General features: G+C 51.0%; 8 protein-coding genes across 8 annotated transcripts; 4 read left to right on the forward strand and 4 right to left on the reverse strand.

Moving 5' to 3' along the window:
- Nucleotides 1–979: 979 nt before the first annotated feature.
- UHO2_06787 (uncharacterized protein) lies at nucleotides 980–2248 on the forward strand (the record flags this gene model as incomplete). The annotated part of the gene is made up of 1 exon (XM_041557825.1): nucleotides 980–2248. The coding sequence occupies one exon, from the start codon at nucleotides 980–982 to the stop codon at nucleotides 2246–2248; it is 1269 nt and encodes a 422-aa protein (XP_041413759.1).
- Nucleotides 2249–2786: 538 nt separating this feature from the next.
- Nucleotides 2787–3527, forward strand: UHO2_06788 (uncharacterized protein; the record flags this gene model as incomplete). The annotated part of the gene is made up of 2 exons (XM_041557826.1): nucleotides 2787–3135; nucleotides 3262–3527. 2 exons carry the CDS (start codon nucleotides 2787–2789, stop codon nucleotides 3525–3527), a joined length of 615 nt encoding a protein of 204 aa, XP_041413760.1.
- A 753-nt stretch (nucleotides 3528–4280) lies between these two features.
- On the forward strand, nucleotides 4281–4613 carry UHO2_06789 (uncharacterized protein; the record flags this gene model as incomplete). The annotated part of the gene is made up of 1 exon (XM_041557827.1): nucleotides 4281–4613. One exon carries the CDS (start codon nucleotides 4281–4283, stop codon nucleotides 4611–4613), a length of 333 nt encoding a protein of 110 aa, XP_041413761.1.
- A 284-nt stretch (nucleotides 4614–4897) lies between these two features.
- Nucleotides 4898–9748, reverse strand: UHO2_06790 (uncharacterized protein; the record flags this gene model as incomplete). The annotated part of the gene is made up of 1 exon (XM_041557828.1): nucleotides 4898–9748. The coding sequence occupies one exon, from the start codon at nucleotides 9746–9748 to the stop codon at nucleotides 4898–4900; it is 4851 nt and encodes a 1616-aa protein (XP_041413762.1).
- A 578-nt stretch (nucleotides 9749–10326) lies between these two features.
- UHO2_06791 (putative NADP-dependent alcohol dehydrogenase) lies at nucleotides 10327–11358 on the reverse strand (the record flags this gene model as incomplete). Its single annotated transcript, XM_041557829.1, has 1 exon — nucleotides 10327–11358. One exon carries the CDS (start codon nucleotides 11356–11358, stop codon nucleotides 10327–10329), a length of 1032 nt encoding a protein of 343 aa, XP_041413763.1.
- Nucleotides 11359–12907: 1549 nt separating this feature from the next.
- UHO2_06792 (uncharacterized protein) lies at nucleotides 12908–14542 on the forward strand (the record flags this gene model as incomplete). Its single annotated transcript, XM_041557830.1, has 1 exon — nucleotides 12908–14542. One exon carries the CDS (start codon nucleotides 12908–12910, stop codon nucleotides 14540–14542), a length of 1635 nt encoding a protein of 544 aa, XP_041413764.1.
- Nucleotides 14543–14727: 185 nt separating this feature from the next.
- Nucleotides 14728–15441, reverse strand: UHO2_06793 (uncharacterized protein; the record flags this gene model as incomplete). The annotated part of the gene is made up of 1 exon (XM_041557831.1): nucleotides 14728–15441. One exon carries the CDS (start codon nucleotides 15439–15441, stop codon nucleotides 14728–14730), a length of 714 nt encoding a protein of 237 aa, XP_041413765.1.
- Nucleotides 15442–16565: 1124 nt separating this feature from the next.
- UHO2_06794 (uncharacterized protein) lies at nucleotides 16566–18812 on the reverse strand (the record flags this gene model as incomplete). The annotated part of the gene is made up of 1 exon (XM_041557832.1): nucleotides 16566–18812. One exon carries the CDS (start codon nucleotides 18810–18812, stop codon nucleotides 16566–16568), a length of 2247 nt encoding a protein of 748 aa, XP_041413766.1.
- Nucleotides 18813–19175: the final 363 nt, after the last annotated feature.

Below are 19175 nucleotides of genomic sequence, written 5' to 3' on the forward strand. Positions count from 1 at the left end.
GTGTCCAGTGTGTTGACTGATGCTTGAGGTGATCCCCAGACTGCAGTGGACTACTGCCTTTGGTTCTATCTATATCCGGACTGCTGACCTGCTATGGGCCACCTTTGGATGTCAGGTAGTGGTGATACAACACACACACTACGATGAGGAGCAACCTTGATAGATTGCTGCTATGCTGACTGAAACTAATATATACTTATGCTGAAGTGATAACTAGTTATGATGATGTGTAGTGTGGATGAGGATCCACTTGACCTTTGATGATGAGAAAGCATGGTTATATACCTCTGCATAGCATCGCCAGCGATGCTGCTTCTGCTCTCTCTCCAGAGAGTACCTTCTTCATCGAGTACTGTTCAGGAGGCCTCTCCTGCTTGCTTGGCACCCCTTTGCCTCTTGAGCTGTGTCGACTCCTTCGACACTGCTCCTCCTCCTCAGGACCTGCTTGCTGGTTTCCTATACACTGCTCCTTCTCCCTTGACCGGTGACAGTTCCTTTGACTCTTGTCTCTCGAGCCCCTGAGTGGTAACCATCTGAGCTTGGTCCTCTTCGTGGCTGTGCCTGCTCCTTGAGCTTGGTCCTCCTCGTGGCTGTGCCTGGCCCTCCTCGCATATGGCTTGGTCCTCCTTTGCATGTGAGTCTGTAGGAGTCCATGGTCTCCATGGAGACTGCACTACAACCATGCTTTCTACTGGTATCGACTAGATCTTCGATACCTGTGCTCCTTCTGTATGAACCAGTGACCCTCCTGCTTCTTGAGCATCCAGGCCCATGACAGTGGGTACATTTTGCTGAGACACAAACAGGCCATCGACTCAAAACCCTCCACTCAGACAATGGCAGCAAATGGACCTCTGCAGTGGCTACCAGCTGGCAGAACAAAGCAGGTTTCCACTGGCAGAAGACCTCAGCATATACCAGTAAACTGGATGGCAAAGCAGAGCATACCATCTGAACAATCTGTGAAATGATGATCACAATGATGTGTACTCATCGTTTGCCACAGACATTCTGGCCTTTTGCCACTGAGGCAGCCATGTTCATGAAGAACTTAATGCCAAATGTGAACAACCAAATCCTGTACCATGTTTTCTATGGCAGAGACCCACAAAAGCCCTTTGCACTACTCTGGACCTTTGGGTGCCTAACCTGGGTCAATATACCAAAAACAAAATGCAAGAAACTGGATGAACCAGCCATCCCTGCCATCTTCATCAGATACAACAAAGAACACAAAGGTTGGAAGTTCCTTGCCCCTGGACACAACCCACCGATTTTTTGGTCCAATTCAGCACATTTCCTACAAGACAAATTATGGTGTGATTGCAAGGATACAGCCCAAATTCAAGATACCAATGCATTGCATTATAAGGACATGACCAACATTGAGGACATAGGCTATGATGACATTGATGAGCATGATGAGGAGCTCCAGCAGCCTCTCGATGACATATACTGGCCCCTTCCAGTATCCGACACGACGTTTGAGGGGGGTGTCGTAGCCCCAGGATCTGCAGACCCAGTTGTCAAATACTCTGCTGATGTTAACAACACCCTTGAGCCAAACTTGCCACCAGCATCATCCACACAAGCTTCTGATGGCTCTACACCCAATGGAAGCCAACCCACCACACCACCAGGTTTGCCACTTCAACTGAAGGACCTCAACAAGAACATCCGAGACCACACCTTCTCAGAGTATCTCTTGATACAGAAGGCTCAATACTATCACAACAAGTTTGCAGCAACATGCGAGATGTATCCATGGCTACATCCTACAACCATCACTGAGTTACTCCAAATCTATCTGAGAATGTTCCCACCTGCAGCAGAGATCCATCATTTCCAGGAAAAACTCCATTGCAATGGCAGGTTGGTGGACATAGGACCCCTCCTGACTTATGATGCTGAGGCATATATAATGATTGCCACAAATCTCAAACCATCAGTCAAAGAAGCACTGACAGGACCCAACCAAATCCACTGGTGGGAGGCGATCAAGGCTGAAATGGATGGCTTAGAGAGCATGCAAGTCTGGGAAACTGTGGACAGGCTGGAAGGAACAACTCTTGTAGATTCAAAGCTAGTATTACAGGTAAAAACAGATGCTGATAATGTTCCATACAAGTTCAAGGCCAGGTTCTGTGCACATGGTTTCTCCCAAAAGGCAGGGATTGACTATGATGAGATTTTCACCCCAGTCATCCCAAAGGATGCAATTCGAACATTGCTCACTATTGCTGCCTGATTTGACTGGGAGATCGACTCAATTGACATCACCCAGGCATATCTGAATGCCAACCTACACCACCACATATACCTCAAACCACTGGAGGGTGCAGAGGTCCCAGCTGGAAAGGTATACAAGCTTGTCAAGAGCTTGTATGGACTCAAACAATCAGGCAGAGAATGGCATCAAGCACTGGATGCACATCTATGACACCTGGGTTTCTTCCCACTCCCCAATGTCCCATGCATGTACTTGCAGGGCTCAGGCAAAACACAGGCAATCATTGTGGTATATGTCGATGATATGCTTATTATCTCTCTGCACAAGTCCCAGGTTGACCACATCAAAGAGGCAATTGTCAGGAAGTGGAAAATCACAGACAATGGCCCAGTGACAGAATTCCTCAAGATTAAGATCACTTGGGATCAAGCAAAGAGGACTATTGATTTAGATCAATGAGGGTACATTAGAGAGATCATCAAAGAGTGGATCCCACTGCAAGAGAAAACATGGACACCCATGGTTCACACACCCCTGAACACCTCCTCCAGACCACATGAGTGATGGTGACATCAAGACTCAATATCCAATCCTCATTGGCAAACTGTTATGGGTAGCAACCACTGTTCAGCCAGATCTATCTTTCACCATCAACACCCTGACATGGCATATGTCCAAGCTGACTGAGAGTGTGATGCAAGCAGCCCTCTGGGTCATGAAGTACCTCAACCAGACATGCAATGAGGTCTTGTGGCTTGGGGGCAAAGGGAAAGACAAACTGGTCATTGCAGCATACACAGACACAAATTGGGCCTCTGACCCCAATACCAACTGGCAGAGCACATCTGGCTCAGTGGTTCAGGTTTTTGGCAGTTTGGTGACCTGGAACTCACATGTTCAGAAGTGTGTGTTGAACTTGGTGGTTGAAGCTGAGTATGTCACTGGCTCAGTGGCAGCATGCAAAGCCCTTTTCCACTGACATCTGCTGTGGGGCCTCAGCTTTGGGGACCACACACTGGTGATCCTCACAGACAATACAGGATGTATTCAGATTGCAAAGGACCAAGCTCTTCACTCAAAGCTCAAGCATATTGACATGAAGTACCATCTCATCCGACACCATGTATTAGAGGGCAACATAGTGATGCAATACATTCAAACAGATGACAACATCACAGACTACCTCACGAAACTGGTATCTCAACAGTTGCTTAAGTGCACTCGACAACATCTTGGCATGGCCAACCTTGACTCCTCACACCACTCAGTTTGCGAGGAGGAGAGTAAAAATGCATGACTGCTTAGTCATGCATTTTCTGCAAACCTCGCTCCACATCACCACCTGTCAACTCCCACCAATGCTCAATGCCACCCACCAATGCTATCCATCCCACTCAATAACAGCATGCAGCCACACAGGCCACGTCACCCATTCACATGCACAGAGACTGACATAAAAGCATATATAGTTCACGATATCACCTTGTACTTAGCCTCATGTTTATAATAACGATTTTGACCGCTCGCTATCTCGAATCGGCTGTGTTTCTCAACAAAGAAGTCATACATCTGTGGTAACTCAAGAGAGCGTATTATACCTTGTTATCCTGAATTCAACTGCATGATCAGTGCCCTACGTTAGCGCCGGATCGCAACGTCACCTTAGGCAAGCTGGATTGAGGATACCTGACGACAGGCGAATATGCCTTTTTCTTTTTCTTTTTCTTTTTCTTTTTCTTTTTCTTTTTCTTTTTCTTTTTCTTTTTCTTTTTTTATTTGGTTCAAAGAGAATGTTACGCCGTAATAAAGTGACAGCTGCCTGGTTCGGGCGGGAAATCTCGTCCGAAAGAAAGAAAGCGTTCTTGGACTGACTGACAAATAGCTTTTTGGATTCTTTCAAGACTTCTCCTCGAACCATCTCTGCTTTTGGTGACACTGGACACGGTTTGCTTCTTGATGTCTGGTCTATACCTCTTCACTCACGCAAAGCACGAATAGTAGCGACAACGATACACACTTGTACCCTCACGAGAAGGAGAGGAGGAGAAGGATGTGGTTGAGATCAATCACAAACCCAACCATCCGCACCCGTCGTATAGCAACATCCTCCTTTTTCATCGCCACTTTCGCAGCATCAATCCTAACCGTTTCCCTCTCAGCATCATCCATTTTACCCTGTCCCGCCAATAGAGCACCTAGAGGAACCAGCGCACAAGCTCAAGTCGAAAATGAATATATCGCAAGAGAGGCTACAGGAGTGGAAGAGGAAACAATACCAACTGGACAAAAGGTGCTACTAACGAGCAAGCGAGGTTGGATCCAGATTGAACAGCCCATACCAAGTAAAAGGCTCCAGGTGCAAGCGGTTGGGGACAAGGCATAGTCATATATGCATCCGCCTTACACCGAAGAGCAAAGAGCAAAGAGCAAAGAGCAAAGCAAGAAGGACAAGACTCGAACAAGTCATCATCTGTATTAGTATTTCAGCATAGCAAGCTAGCATATCACCACTTCAGACCACAATCTCCTCCCCAGCAGCAAGCCCGACAAAGACTGTGCATCCATCAGGAATCACCTTCATTCAGGGGGATGCGGAGGACAAGAACGACAAGCAGCAAACCAAGGAGTGTAATGCATCAACATTGCAAAACTATCCATCCCGCAAAGTTATGTCGCCCCAGGAGGAGCATCCACCCAACTCGCATTCCTCAAAACCGCCTTTGCAGCCCGAGTAAAATCCCCTGCACTACCCTGCGAACTAAAAGCAATCCTCAAATAATGCGCAACATGCACAATCGTGCCGTTACTAACACCTTCCCCCACCTTTTGATCGTTATCCACCCTCTCCTGCTCCAAGAGATGCAACAAACTCGTAATGTTGTAGGTGGTAGCCTTACCCGAATACCGCAAAACATCGTCCACTAGCAATTCGTATCCGTCCCACTCTGTCACTTGCTCTGCCGGGATCGGGTTCCACGAAACCACGCCATCAGCGGCGGCAAAGGTGGTCGAAGTGGTATTAAAAGTCGGTCTAGCAGTCCCACCCGTCGCATCGCCTTGCACTACAGCATTATCTTCAAGTAAGCCATCAAAACCCCACCTAGCTATTCCATTAGTGAACATGCCCAGTAAAAACGCAACATACACCAACCCCAACCGCGTCGGGAACGCACAAGCAGGTAACAACACCAACGCGATTATATAGTGGTGCAACCTCAACGTCTCGCCCGGAACAGCTGCTGCTAGACCCACCAATACCCCTGCCACCACATAAAGCGAGATATACTTTGGGAGCAATCCAGTCTTCCACATCACCCTAATCTGGTTGATCGCTACCAGTAGCACGATGACAGCAACGACGATGACTGCGACGATTCCACCAGGTTGCTGCCTAATATCGTTCCCCACTAACCTCTGGATCGGGACCTTGCCGAATACAAGATTTAGTAGGACACCTAACCACCAAAATCCAAGTGTCCAAAAGGTGCTTTCTACGGGCAAGTGCGTGAATGCAGGCCAAACGAATCGAAACGCCAACCTCCAAATCGCATAGCAGGTGAACAGGAAAGGTAAGAAATCCCCAAAAGCTGCTCCGATCGGTGGAGGATAATCCCTCTGATACGAGACAAGGTTGATATGCCAATATCCGACACAAGCTAGTGTCCAGAACCAAACGATTCGCTTGGGACGCAGAACGAAGCCTACGACGGCAGAAAGAATCGCGTTTAGTAGGTAGCCTTCCCATCGTCGGTCGGTACACTGACCTTCGCCTTGAGTCTGTTCGAATTGGTAGCCGATCGGGAAAGTGGAATCGAAGCTGATCGAGTCGATCCCGTTGGCGTCGCTGCCTTGGAATCCAGCGTAAGACCCAATAAGCCTCACTGATCCGCATCCGCCTTTTGAATTTTTGATCACTCCGGCGTGAATGGCAGCAGCGCAGATGAAAGAGTCGCCACGATAGGTGTGGTTTGCATCACCACCTCCCACGACTAGCGGCTGGTAGTTGACAAGCTGATCTCCGACCGCACGAGGGTTGAGAAGTGTCACATCGATGCAGTTGGCCGGACATCGGAACGCTTGTCCCGCTTCGCCAGGGGGAGTGTAGAAGGGTGTGCAATCTTGACCATCTAACCCACATCCACCGTTTCGAAGCCAGTAGGTCGACGTGCATGACAAGAAAGCGGGCGATCGAGAGGCTCCATCGATACCGACAACCGCAGATTCGTACCAAAGCGATTTAGCAAGATATGCAAAGCCAAGAACCCATCCAATATAGACCAAGGAAAGCACCAGCCAATGCAGCTTGTTGAGCTTAAAGTCGGCTGTGATGCCTTTCCACCATGCTAGGCCAGGCTGCACGTCGTCCTCGTAGTGTCGGTCGTCGAGGTTGTGGTGAGAATCAGAGTGGCGGTGATCATTGTTGTACAGTCCGTTGCGGTCTTGCGGCTCCTTCCAAGCGAAAGGATCTGTCAACCGTATCCAAGCTCGCTCTAAGCGTGCCAAGGACCACCAACGGTAGTGTCGTATGCTGAGTTGAGCTGGCGGTTTGGGTCCTAGTAGCATTCGTCGTGCTCGGCTAGGACCGCCTCTGCGTGGCTGGGGAGCCGTTGTTGCTGTCGCTGCTTGTTTGTCGTTGTGAGCATAGTAGATGGGCTCGACTTGCAACTGCAAGCCGAGCGGCGTCAAAGGCGTCTGACTGGACTTTTTCATCATCGAGTCCGCGGCTGTTCTTTCTCCAACGCTGTCGCTACGAGAAGAGGAGCCAGGCATGATGCTACTGTCATGCGTCTCGATTTTGTCCTGCTGCTGTTGCTGCCTTGCTGCGGCGATCGGATCGACCGAGTACAAGATGCGGCCTTGCGATGATGTGATATGGTCGTCGGCGTCATTAGTGACTCCGTCATCGATTGTGTAGGCCTGAATCTCCCCTGAATGCTTTGCTGGCACTGTCGCCGCTAAATGTGCGTTTGATGTTGCATGCCCATTCGCCTCTTTGGAAGACACAGGAGGCACAAGTCGACCAGGATAGCCCTCCAACACCTCGCTCCACGCCGGCGCCTTGGTCGTCACCCTCATCTGCTCGCTCAGCGATCTCGGATGCAACACTATAAAGCAAGAGTAGAATGGATCTCTCTGCAACCTCAAGCGCTCCAGCTCCTCCTCACTAGCATCTTGGAGGATTTTTTTTGTTTGCTCCGAGTACGGCCGACGGCTCATCTCCTTGAGCAACCACTGTATGCTATCCATGTTGCTCGTCAAGGTCGTCATGCCGTACCTTGCACAAGCATGCATGGACCGCAACGTAGTGTAGGTCTGACCACCGGCTTGATGCACCGTACCTTGACGAAGCTTCTTGTACTTGCTTCTCGGCAAATCCTCGGAGATGTCACACCAGTCAGGACCCCACAGCTGGCTGAGACAGCTTTCGAGCATGTCGACCATGTGCGAGATGAAGTGAGCTCGCGGTAGATCCGGATAGACCTCTTTGAGGCGGGTGAGCGATTCAAAGCCTCCCGGGCCCAAGTCTTGGAGTGGCTTGATGGGTAGTAGAAGGCATCTGCGCAGTTCTGCATGCTCTGGCGTGTTCCATTTGGAGTTTGTCCAGAAGTCTTGCGGATCGACACCTTGCTCACCGAGCAGCGCTCTGACTCTGCGTTTCTCGTTGGATCCGCCGACAGTGGAGCTGACGCGACGGAGGCGGTCGAATGCGCCGACGGTAGCAAAGAGTTGGACAGGTGTGCCATCGGCTGGTTTGAGGGATCCTTGGCCACTTTCACCACCCCAAATGGGACCAAGGATTGCATCGAATAGCGTTTCAATTGTCATCTCTCGCTCTAACTGCATCGCCAACGCACGACCCTCCTTGGCTGCTGCATTGTCCAATGCCCTTGATGCCTGATCCTGCTGATCATCTTGCAAGGAGAGCTCGGCCGCTCTGGCTTCCAAGGCCTCTTTGCGAATGGAAAAGGTACGAAAGTGATGTTGGTATAGAGCGCCCGATCCGTGCTCGCCATCTTGGATCTTGGGATGCCTCTTTGACTCGTCGACAGCTGGGGTCTGCGCGCTGCTTTCTCGGAACTTGCTATGCGTGGTGTCGCTGACAAGCGCGATCATGGCTGTGACATCCAGATTGATCTCTTTCGTTGTGCGCCATTGTGGCCTGGTTGGCGCTGCTGGGATGTTTGGAAGGCCCATGGGCTTTGCGTTGGCTGCATCGTCGAACAAGCCAAGGCTGGGAGGCTGAATGTTGTCCAGTAGGCTGTCAGGTAGGGTGCGATAGCCAAAGATCATGTCGACGTTGTGCCTTTGCGCTTCCTGTGCGATGGCTGCAAGTCGGTGGTTGAAGCGGTCCCACTCTGACATCTGATAAAAGTGCGAGAGTGCTGTTTGCCTTCCAAGCTCTTGGACAGAGGGAAGCGGCTCAGAAGGCGATTGAAGCTGCATGCGCGTCACGACAATCTCGACATGAATGGGCATGAAGGCAAGCTGCCTGCCGTGCTCTTGAGATGTTTGTACACGTGCTTTCGCTTCGGTCTCTGCCGCAGCGCCAAGTTCGTGAATGAGCTTGACGAGAGAGCTCTTGCGAGCGGCAACATCGAAGGCGATCGAATCGACAGACCCTAGGCGGTTTGCATTCAAGCTTGACTGTTCTGTGGATGATGTGCCGTTTTGCCTGTTGACGCGATTCAAACACTGGGGCGTGTGTTGATGTTCGTGGAAGGATTCGCCTGCTGCTGCAAGATGGTTCTGGCTATGAGTAAGTTGCGCTTCATCATGGGAGCCTGCGCAATCACTAGAATCGTCTTGCTCGTCGACCATGTAGCTTTCTGCCTCTCTGAATTCCTGACGCAAGCTCTCGGGTTTGATGATGTAGAGACGTGTCCATCGATGACCATTTTGGGAAACGATATCGACTTTGACGCTTCGACTGTTGACATTCTCTCCTCGCAGCTTGCGCATCTTGTTCCTCCGACGCAATGCAGCTGACATGCTGAACGTAAAACGATCCTGTATCGACAAGACTGGACCGAAAGCGAAAGCGAGATACAGCAACTCTTGCCAGAATCGGATGTGATGTGTGCCGTTCGAGTAGGGATGAGGTTGCTGCCAGCTTCCCTTTTCAGCTGCTATCCGCTGCAGAGCTGCGAGTTCAGCTTCGACCTGACTACGAACAAGGGTGAGACCTTTGAGTGATGTGGAAGCGATGATGCGTTCGCGGTGCTCGTCCCATCTAGGGCCGGCTATTGGGCAGTAAGCTCGGGCTAGGGTCTCTGCGTTTGGCTGATGTTCCATTGCCACTGTTGAGGATGATGATGAGGATGAGGATGATGACGCCAATGGTTCGTGCATGTGTTGGTTGCTGGAAGAGGGGGAGGAGAGGATGAGCGCAGGAGCATAGCTGTAGGCAGGTGCAAGGGTGAGCCAGGTGCGATAAGTGTTGGCCAGATGGTGTATTGATTGATGAACGACCTGGAGGCCATCACGGATGCGAGAGGCTGGTATCGATGGTGTTGGCATGGTGGCGAGAGAGAGAGAGTGTGTGTGGGCTCTATCTCTCTTCTACCGCCTTTGCTGGTCTCGACTGAGCGCGCGCCATTCGATCGTGTCGGAGCAGCCGTCGAAGCTGAGTGATGATTGCAGCCGTGTTAGTGAGCAAAGCGGAGGGCCCGACGAGGCGTGGGTGTTGCAATCACTATCGTATGTCGGAGAAGCCGTTTTCTTTGGCAAAAGTCACACAACAAGCACAAGAGCAGCCAAAAGAAACCAGAGAAAGCGAAAGCACCCTACAGTCACACAGAGTCACACAGAGTCACGCCTGTCCGTGGGAATATGGCGTGGGAATATGGCGTGGGAATATGGCGTGGGAATATTGCACGCTAACTTTAACTAACCAAGCGCCACTTTGCTCTTACTCACTTTCGGAAGCACGCCGATGGCAACACTTGCTCGCTGTCAGCATACACAGCACCGCTAGCCACCTTAGCGGCCCCACGGATAGTAGACGCTAGACGGTTGCAATGCAGATCCTTGAGAGACAGGTGGTCATAGTACAAAAGTGCGAGCAAGCGGTATCATGATGAGACGAGGCAAAGATATCAGAGGTTGGCGCTGTTGACCTTGTTGGTTTGCGAAACAGCGACGAAACGGTATCGGACGTCACCCTTCTTCAATCGCTCTACAGCTGCGTTGATAGCCTCCTCAGTCATGGCGACTTCCTCGATGATCGGCTTGATACCGTGGCGAGCGGCGAACTCGAGCATCTTTCCGTGCACCTCACGAGTGGCAACGAGCGAGCCCTGGATCTTGAGCTGCTTGCCAATGATGGGCAAGTAAGGAAAGACAAAGTCGCCCATGTCGACAGAGAGGGGAATGATGGTCGCATCCTTCTCGAGAACATTGAGGTAGGTCTTCCAATCAGGCTGAGCACTGGTGGTGACAATGAGGAAGTCGACTGGCTTGACACCTTCCAGCTTGGGGTTCTTCTTGGCAGCAACAAACTCGTGAGCGCCGAGCTGGATCGCTTCCTCTTTCTTATTTTCCGAGCCGGAGAAGACGACGACTTGGCAACCCATCTTGTTGAGGAACTGGATCGCAAGGTGACCCAGACCACCGATACCGATCACACCAACACGGTCATTCGAGGTAACACCGGCATCGTGCATCGCACCAAACACGGTCGCACCGCCACACTGGAGAGGAGCAGCGTGCTTGAGCTCAAGACCATCGGGGATCTTGTGGCAGAACTCTTCGGTGATGACAAACTTGTCGCCGAACGAAGCCTGATCGAGGTCGGCATTGGCGTACATCTTGTTGCTGTAGCAGTTGGTGTCACGACCCTTCTTGCAGAACTTGCACGTTCCGCAAGAATCGTGGTTGTAACCCCAACCAACACGATCACCCGTCTTGAAGTCCTTCACCTCCGGGCCAACCTGCGAAACGAGACCGACACCTTCGTGACCAAGAACCATGTCCTTCTCGAGGTAGTGGATGTCGGTGTAGCAGAGACCGGAGTGAGTGATGTCAATGACGACATCGCGAGCGTTGATGGTGCGGTCGGCACCCTGTCCCTTGACGACCTTGCCGGACGAGGAGCCCTTGAAGACGGTACCCAGGTTAACTGTCGACATTTTTGTTGTGCGAGTTGTGTGGATGATGGATGGAGCGTGTTGACGGCGGATGGGTGCAAGCTACTTATATCTTGTCTTGGATGCAACTCAGCTTGGTCAAGAATGAAATTATTGGCCGACTGTTGTGTCACTCGACAAGATTCCTGTCCCTTGTTCTCAAAGAAGAAGGTGACGATCGCGCGTATGCGAAATGCGGCAATGCATCCTTGCTCACAGAGCTCGTGCGACATGTTCTCCTTCACCACAGCGCCGTCCTCGTTAAGACCGAGGCAGAAGAAGCAGAGAGAGATGGTTTCGATTGACGGTCCTTGTGTGCATCGTAATGCCGCATCTCGTCGCATGGCCGGAAACTTTTCGTGACGCATCTCGACAGCAAACGCTAAACAGCAAGGAAGAGGAATGATGGCATACGACATCAGATTTGCAAATCCCTCGGATTTTTGCCCTCCCGCCGGCCTTCTCATGGCATACATGAAGAAAAAACCGATTCGGATCGCCGAATCTGATCTCCGACTCTGATCACCGATCCCGATCTGTTCCTCAATAACGCGGTAAAGTCCGAGTGTCAGACAGAAACCTGCGCATCTTGCCGCAGGTCATCGTTCATGCGAGTGCCCAGGTGGCTTCGGATCGCGGCTTTGCAACAGTGACTTTCTCCTCCATCGCAACAAAGAAAAGTATGGTGCTTAAAAACGCAAGCTTTCAGCTCTGTCCGTTGCACAACTAATCACCGAGCTGCTGTCACCACGGCAAATGATTCGACGTCCGGCAATACATTCGCTATCTTGACTATCCTTTCGAACAAAGCCACGGACGACGTTAGATGGGATGTGGAGTGGAAGAGGTCTTCTGTCGTTAGGAGCGGTTGTGGTGTTGCTCGGGTGCAGCAGTAACATGGTGACGAGCAGCTAGCTGAATCGACAATCTTGAGTTGTTGCACGATTCGACTCGCAACCGCGTCAGATCACCGATTTTCACAACTTTTGAAACGGATCGGCAGATTTTCACCTTGGTCGGACACCCGCGGCTATTCTCCTCTAGACAAGCAGGGTCTCGTGCGGTCTTTTCATTGCTGGAAAGGAGCCTGGCTTGGAGCGGGGGAAGCAGCTGTCAATCTTCTTCTTCTTCTCAAGGTCGGCTTCATTTCGGCGACTTTCCGGCCAAACCTTTTTCCTCTTGAGTCACACGCTCTTTGTAACATCACAACCACACAACCTCACTAGCACACAGCCACGATCCCACAGCCACGATCACATCAGCAACGATCCCACCAGCTACGATCCCACCAGCCAATCGACGTCGGCTGCTTTCCGACACGGTCACAGTGACGGACTGAGCTTTTGTATTCACTGAGCCTGCGAAAGCGTACATAAGAACTGCCCCTGCCTTTCGGTATCGGATGGCGACATCTCTCTAATCCCATCACGCCATCACGCCATCACGCCATCACGCCATCACGCCATCACGCCATCCTCTCATCCTCTCACACTGACAAGCTGCAGATACAAACTTGGCCCTTGATTGAAGCCAGCCCACCTCTCACTATATAATGGACAAGGCCGAGCTCGCGGCCCATGCCAAAGAAATCGATCAGCACTTTCATCAACAACACCAGCATAACTCCCCCTCCTCACCACATCTCGAGAAGAGTCAAGATGGCGAGGCGAACAAGCACCGCGCCGACGCCAACAGGGACAAGGATGTAGAAAAAGATGCTGCCGTCCACAAGGCCGATACCAACGATCAATCGCGGCCCCGGAACAGCACCTCTGCTCGATCTCAACAACCCACAGGCGATGCTTCTGCTCCCTCCGAACAAGCCGACGATGAGGCCATCAAAGACCGCGGCTGGGCAGCATGGAAGTTCATCCTCGCCTCCGCCGCAACCGAGTTTATGATCTGGGGTGCATCCTACGGGTACGGCTCGTTCCAAGATTACCATCAACACGATCATCGTTCTCCCTTCCATCAATCCTCGCTCACCGCCACCTCCTCGGTCGGCACCACCCTCCTAGCTGGGCAGCACTTTATCCCACTCTTGACCTTTGGTCTCTACTCGATGTTTCCTTGCCTGATTTCTCGCTTCACTTATGTCTGTGTGGTTGCTTCTTCGCTCTCGCTCCTGATCGCTAGTTTCGCCAACTCGGTAGCTTTACTGATCCTTTTCCAAGGTCTCTTGCTTGGTATTTTCGGTGGCAACCTCTTCACAACTGTCATCTTGTGGTTGCCTGATTGGTGGGATAGGAGACGCGGCTTCGCAATAGCACTCATCTTTGCCGGTTCTGCGATCGGAGGCATTCTCTGGCCTATCATCTTCACCCAGCTTCTCGAACGGATTGGCTTTCGATGGACACTACGCACATGCGCACTCATCCAACTCATCGTTTCAGGTTCGGCAGTAATGTGTCTTGCCCCGCGTCGAAAGGCGGTTCGCATTTCGAAAGCGATGAGATGGAAAGCTGTCATCCCTGCCTTCCCGCGCTCGCTACTCTCCACCTTGACCTTGCTCAACGTAGTAGCACTGGTCACGCAGACAACCGCATGGTACTCGGTCTCACTCAACATTTCCAACTATGCTTCTTCGATGGGCTTCTCCAGCTCCACCTCGACAGGTATGCTGTCTGCGTTTAACGCTTCTGCTGCGGTCACGTATTTCGTCCTGGGTTACCTGGTGGACAGGTTCCCCTACCCGTTGATTATGGCTACCTCGACTTTGCTCAGTTTGGTGTTTACCGTTCTTGTCTTTGGGTTCGCGCGGGGTTCATTGGCCAAGATTATACTTTATGTTGTCTTCTTCGGTATGTCCGGTGGTGGCTTTGCCAGCTTCTTGACGCCGGTATCGAGGGATATACCGGACAAAACCAAGTCTGCCGAGTTTTCGCTACGATTCCTCTATCTAGTCGCCGCAAGGGGATTAGCAGCAATGCTGGGACCGATCATTGCAGTTCAGTTCTACCCAGACCATCTCGGTCCCAAGTCAGCATATGGAAGCTTTGGCTTTACAGGGTTCATCGCATTCATCTCAGGCACACTGGCTCTCTCGACGCTGGCATCCTTGACCATCTTTGCTTACAAACGCCATGTAGAGGCGAAGCGGGTGCAAGAAAGGTGTAAGCATTCTTCACCTAGTCCTTCTCCCGAGTGCGCTCGACGGGTGGAATTGGTGGAAGAGCGGGCTGCTTGAATTTTCGCTGTGTATATCTGTATTATGCTTCGGTTTCTTGGGGTTCGACAGTCATCGGTGTCATTTGCAATTGCATTTCCACAAACATGCGTCTTATCTGGAGTGTCCAGCTTTTGCATTTCTAGACATTCCGGGGAGGGGGTTTGGGGGGTTTGGGGGGTTTGGGCTTTGGTGTTGTTGGTAGTCTATACCTGGCTGGATGCATGTTGATAAATCATAAAGGGCCATTCTACATAACCTTTCTTAGCATTCTTGTGGTTCAATCTATCGAAACCTAGTATTCTAAATCCGGCTTTGAGATAGGTTGTTTTTCCCATTGGGCTACTTTCCAAATAGGCGTCTACTTTTTCTGTTTCTGCTCTTTGCAATCCGTATCTTAGCAGCTTTGTGCCATGACCTTGTCTCTGGTACTGTGGCGAGACAGCTAGTAGTTTTAAAAACCAATAAGTCTTTCCAAGCATTGTAACTTCTCTAGTTCGGTTCATCTGGGCAAAGAAACGGTTGTGTAGTGTTGGTTCTAGTCGTTCCTTTCTATCTGTTTCCATCGAGTCGGGCGGAGTGCAGCTGGTGATTCTTCGCCAAACTGCAAACCCAATCAACTCTTCTCTTGAATCCTCTGAAGCTTCTGAAGAGGGAGAAGAACGATATATTCCAATCAAAGTATATGCCCGTGTTGCATCAAACAGTTCTCGCTGTCGTTCCATCGTCTTCTCTATCCTCTCCTCCCTAGTGAGAACAGAGGATAGTGTAGACTGGGCACCTGCAATTTCCGCTTCGATCAACTCGGATATTTCATCGACCGTAGTATTGTTGGCATTGTTGAATGAGTCGTATTGGATCCTCGCCATTGCAAGCGCGTCTGAAGGTGGCACGGCTTTTATCATGTATTCTTCCCTCATCTTTTTGTGCTTTGCTTCTATCGAATGATGGATTTAGATTGCGTTTCTGGACAAGGGAGTGAAGAGTTCGGAGTGTGAGGTTGAGGTCGAGTGGAGAAGGGATGTGTGAGGTTGAGCAGAAGTAAGGTGGTAGGACCGAGTTATAGCACGAGCGTTTTGCGAGATAATGCAGGTCGATCGCCCGTTCAGTGAAATCACATGACTGCTTAGTGATATTCCGACAATTCCGCATAACCTCGCTCAGCGTCGCCACATGTCAACTCCCACCAACACGCATCGCCCTTCATCGCTTCTTCTTCCTCATCTTCTCACACAATCCCCAAGAAGGATGGAGAGGAAGAAGAGGAGGAGGAGGAGGAGGAGGAGGAGGAGGAGAGAGAGGACCTTCAATCACTGACCCTATCATCCGAACGTTTCAGCATTCTGGAAAACCTGTTCAACCCTTCCGCCCTCTCTCTCGATCAAAAGCCCCTTCCCTGAACTCATTCTCGACTCCATTACCTCCCTGCCCGCCTCTATGGCTAGTGCAGGGGATATGATGTGGAGCAACATAGTTCTCACCGGCGGTCTATCGAACGCAGTAGGCATGAAAACAAGGTTAGAGAAGGATCTTCGACCGCTAGCACCTAGTGATGTGCCCGTGCGCATCCTTCCAGATCCTAGAGAGGATAGAAGTTTGTTACCGATCCAAGCTGGGGTGCTGTGGGCGGTGGAACTAAGCGCAAGAGAGGCGTTGAGGCGAGATAGGAGAGGAGAACAGAAAGAATCAGCGGGGAAGAAAGGAGCGAGGAAAGGAAAAGGTAGAGGTGGCGGGAGGAAGAGTGTAAGTCTTGCCCCTGCCGACCGAGAGGATGAGGAGGAGGAAAGAGGGGAGAAGGGGAGATGGATGACATATGCTCAATGGTCTAATCCTCCGACCGTCGGAGGCGCTGCGGCAGGCGAGGTTGATATTGTTAAGGCTGCTAACTCTGTGTTCTACCCTGCAACACCCGCATTTGCACTCGGCACAAAGAACAGTAGAGCATAAGTACGAAAGGGAATGTAGTTGTATCGATACCAAATTCATTAACGAAAGTGGACGTTCTAGAAGAAACGAAAGTGTACAGCGACGAAAAGAAAGACGTTCAACGTCGAATAGGCCTCGCAACTTCCCTAGCACCACTAACAACAGCTGAAGGATTACCTCCCTTAAACAACCCCCTCACCTTTTCTCCTAAGTTGCTGCTAGCAGTTTGCATCTTACCCCAAGCACTTCCAACCCTATTACCCAATCTATTCCATCTACCAGCTACAGGATTCTGATCTATCTGCTGCTGGTTAGGGCCTACAGGCCTCACCATCGCCGTCAACCGGTTAGCCTTCGTCCTTAGCCTCGTCGGCCACTGGTTAACCTCCGTCCTTACCTTCGTCGGCCACTGCTTAACCTCCGTCCTTACCCTCGTCGGCCACTGGTTAACCTCCGTCCTTACCCTCGTCGACAACTGGTTAACCTGCGTCCTTACCTTCGTCGGCCACTGGTTAACCTCCGTCCTTACCTTCGTCGGCCACTGGTTAACCTGCGTCCTTACCTTCGTCGGCCACTGGTTAACCTCCGTCCTTACCTTCGTCGGCCACTGCTTAACCTTCGTCGGCCACTGCTTAACCTCCGTCCTTACCCTCGTCGGCCACTGCTTAACCTCCGTCCTTACCCTCGTCGGCAACTGGTTAACCTTCGTCCTCAGCCTCGTCGGCCACCTTTCCGGAACTCTGTACAAGAAAGTGCCTTCATGAGCAACTCCAAACGTCGACATCGTATCCCGCACTCCCTCCGGCCTCCAAGCTTTCGGCCACGGCAGAGCTTTATTCTCGGGAACCACGGACGTTCCGAACATCTCTGGTGGAGCAAGGCCTCCACCAGGGGATTGACCGGTATACACCACCCGCACTTGATTCTTGTAATTCTTTGGATCGTAAAATACCCTTGCTTCTCCAAAAGTCTGCGCTGCATCCCGAGCTTGGTATGGGATTGTTCTATCTGATGCGGTCTCACCGAATTCGTGGACGGCTGGTTTGCCACCGGTGGTGTAGTAGTTTACTATTCTGGGGTTTTTGGCTATTGCGATATGGTCTTTAAGGTCCGCCAGATGAATTCTCATCTTTTCCTGGACAGGAGCGAAGCGTGACGAGATGCTATCTTTCACCTTTGCGAGTCTCGACGAAAACGCGGAACGGGGAGTGGAAAACTTCTCTGCATTCTCTGGTTCCCCAATCATATTATTTTTTAAATTAAACCCAACCTTTTTCTTCGCCAAGTTTTGATCGGAGGGATACGTCTCTTTAATCTCGGCCTCTGCCTTCTTCGCATCGTGCAATATGGGTGGAACATAGCCAACACTTTCCCTGTACACATCATGATTGGGTTTGTTGTAGAACCGGTAAACTTGTGCTCCGCCGGGTGCGGTTGGGTCGGAGTATGAGACGAGTTGATATGCGTCTGTCGTTTGGGGTAGTTGGGAGATGGCTTCTTTTATGTGTGAGTTGGCGGGGTTGGTGAGATATTTGTCGAGGGCTCCGCTGGGAAGAGGCTCGGCGGCAAGAGCGATGTTTTTCCCTTTCCCTGCCTCTTGCCTAGCATCACTAACAGCAGCTGAAGGATTACCTCCCTTAAACAACCCCCTCACATTTTCTCCAATGTTGCTGCTAGCAGTTTTCATCCTACCCCAAGCACTTCCAACCCTATCACCCAATCTATTCCGTCTACCAGCTACAGGATTCTGATCCATCTGCTGCTGGTTAGGGCCTACAGGCCTCGCCATCGCCGTCCACCAGTTAAGCTTCGTCCTTAGCCTCGTCGGCCACCTTTCCGGAACATTTTTGAAGAAACTGTCTGGATTACCATTTTCCGATTTCACCTTTGCGAGTCTCGACGAAAACGTAATTGCAGAAGGTTTTAAATTCGACCACCTAACCTTTTGCCTCGATATCGGCGCCAAGTTTTGATCGGAGGGATACGTCTCTTTAATCTCGGCCTCAGGCACATCAGCCGGAAGAGATTGTTCATCTCTAGCGTTAGGACTTAGGAGATCAGCTGACCATTCTGCGGTGTCAAGGGCGGGTTTGTAGCTTGACAATGGGGAAAAATTGTTCGGCAAGCTAGAAGATCGACGAAAACCGGTGGACAGATCGGGACGGCTGGAGACATCGGTGGAAGGTGGAGGGGAGGGGATGAAAGGGGAGGAGGAGGATGGTCGAACGGGTTGGGGCGCCGTTACGCTTTGCTCTTCGCCTCTTCGGTTGAGATGGCCCCGCTTGGAGCCCGGGTTGAAGGCCAGGGAAAGAGTGGCGAGGAAGAAAGAGATGAGGAGAACGCGAGGGAAAGGATTGGGTATCATCTTGATGACGTTTCTACCAGAGAAACGAACGAAGGACTGACTGAATGAATGTGATGGTTCGAAAAGAGAAGGCAGACAATCGAAAAAAGGGGGGAGGGAGGGAAAGATGTGCTTCATCGAAAAATCACTCTTTCTTATAAGTAGGAGGGATGAGAGTGTTGATCGCAGTCTTGTGGGTCATGGAGATGAAGTGAGGAGGTTGCCACATTGATGCCGTGATTAGTAGCTGGCAGTGGTTGCGAACAATGATCGGTACTTTGGTGGGCGGATACAACGAGCAATGGTAAGCCCCAGACGTCTCGGTTCCTTACAACAAGGGGGTGTTGAGAGTGTTGTGGACTCTCCAATCACCAGTGTCGTTCA

Source organism: Ustilago hordei, assembly GCF_900519145.1.
Source record: "Ustilago hordei strain Uho2 genome assembly, contig: UHO2_contig_21, whole genome shotgun sequence".
Classification (NCBI taxonomy): domain Eukaryota; kingdom Fungi; phylum Basidiomycota; class Ustilaginomycetes; order Ustilaginales; family Ustilaginaceae; genus Ustilago; species Ustilago hordei.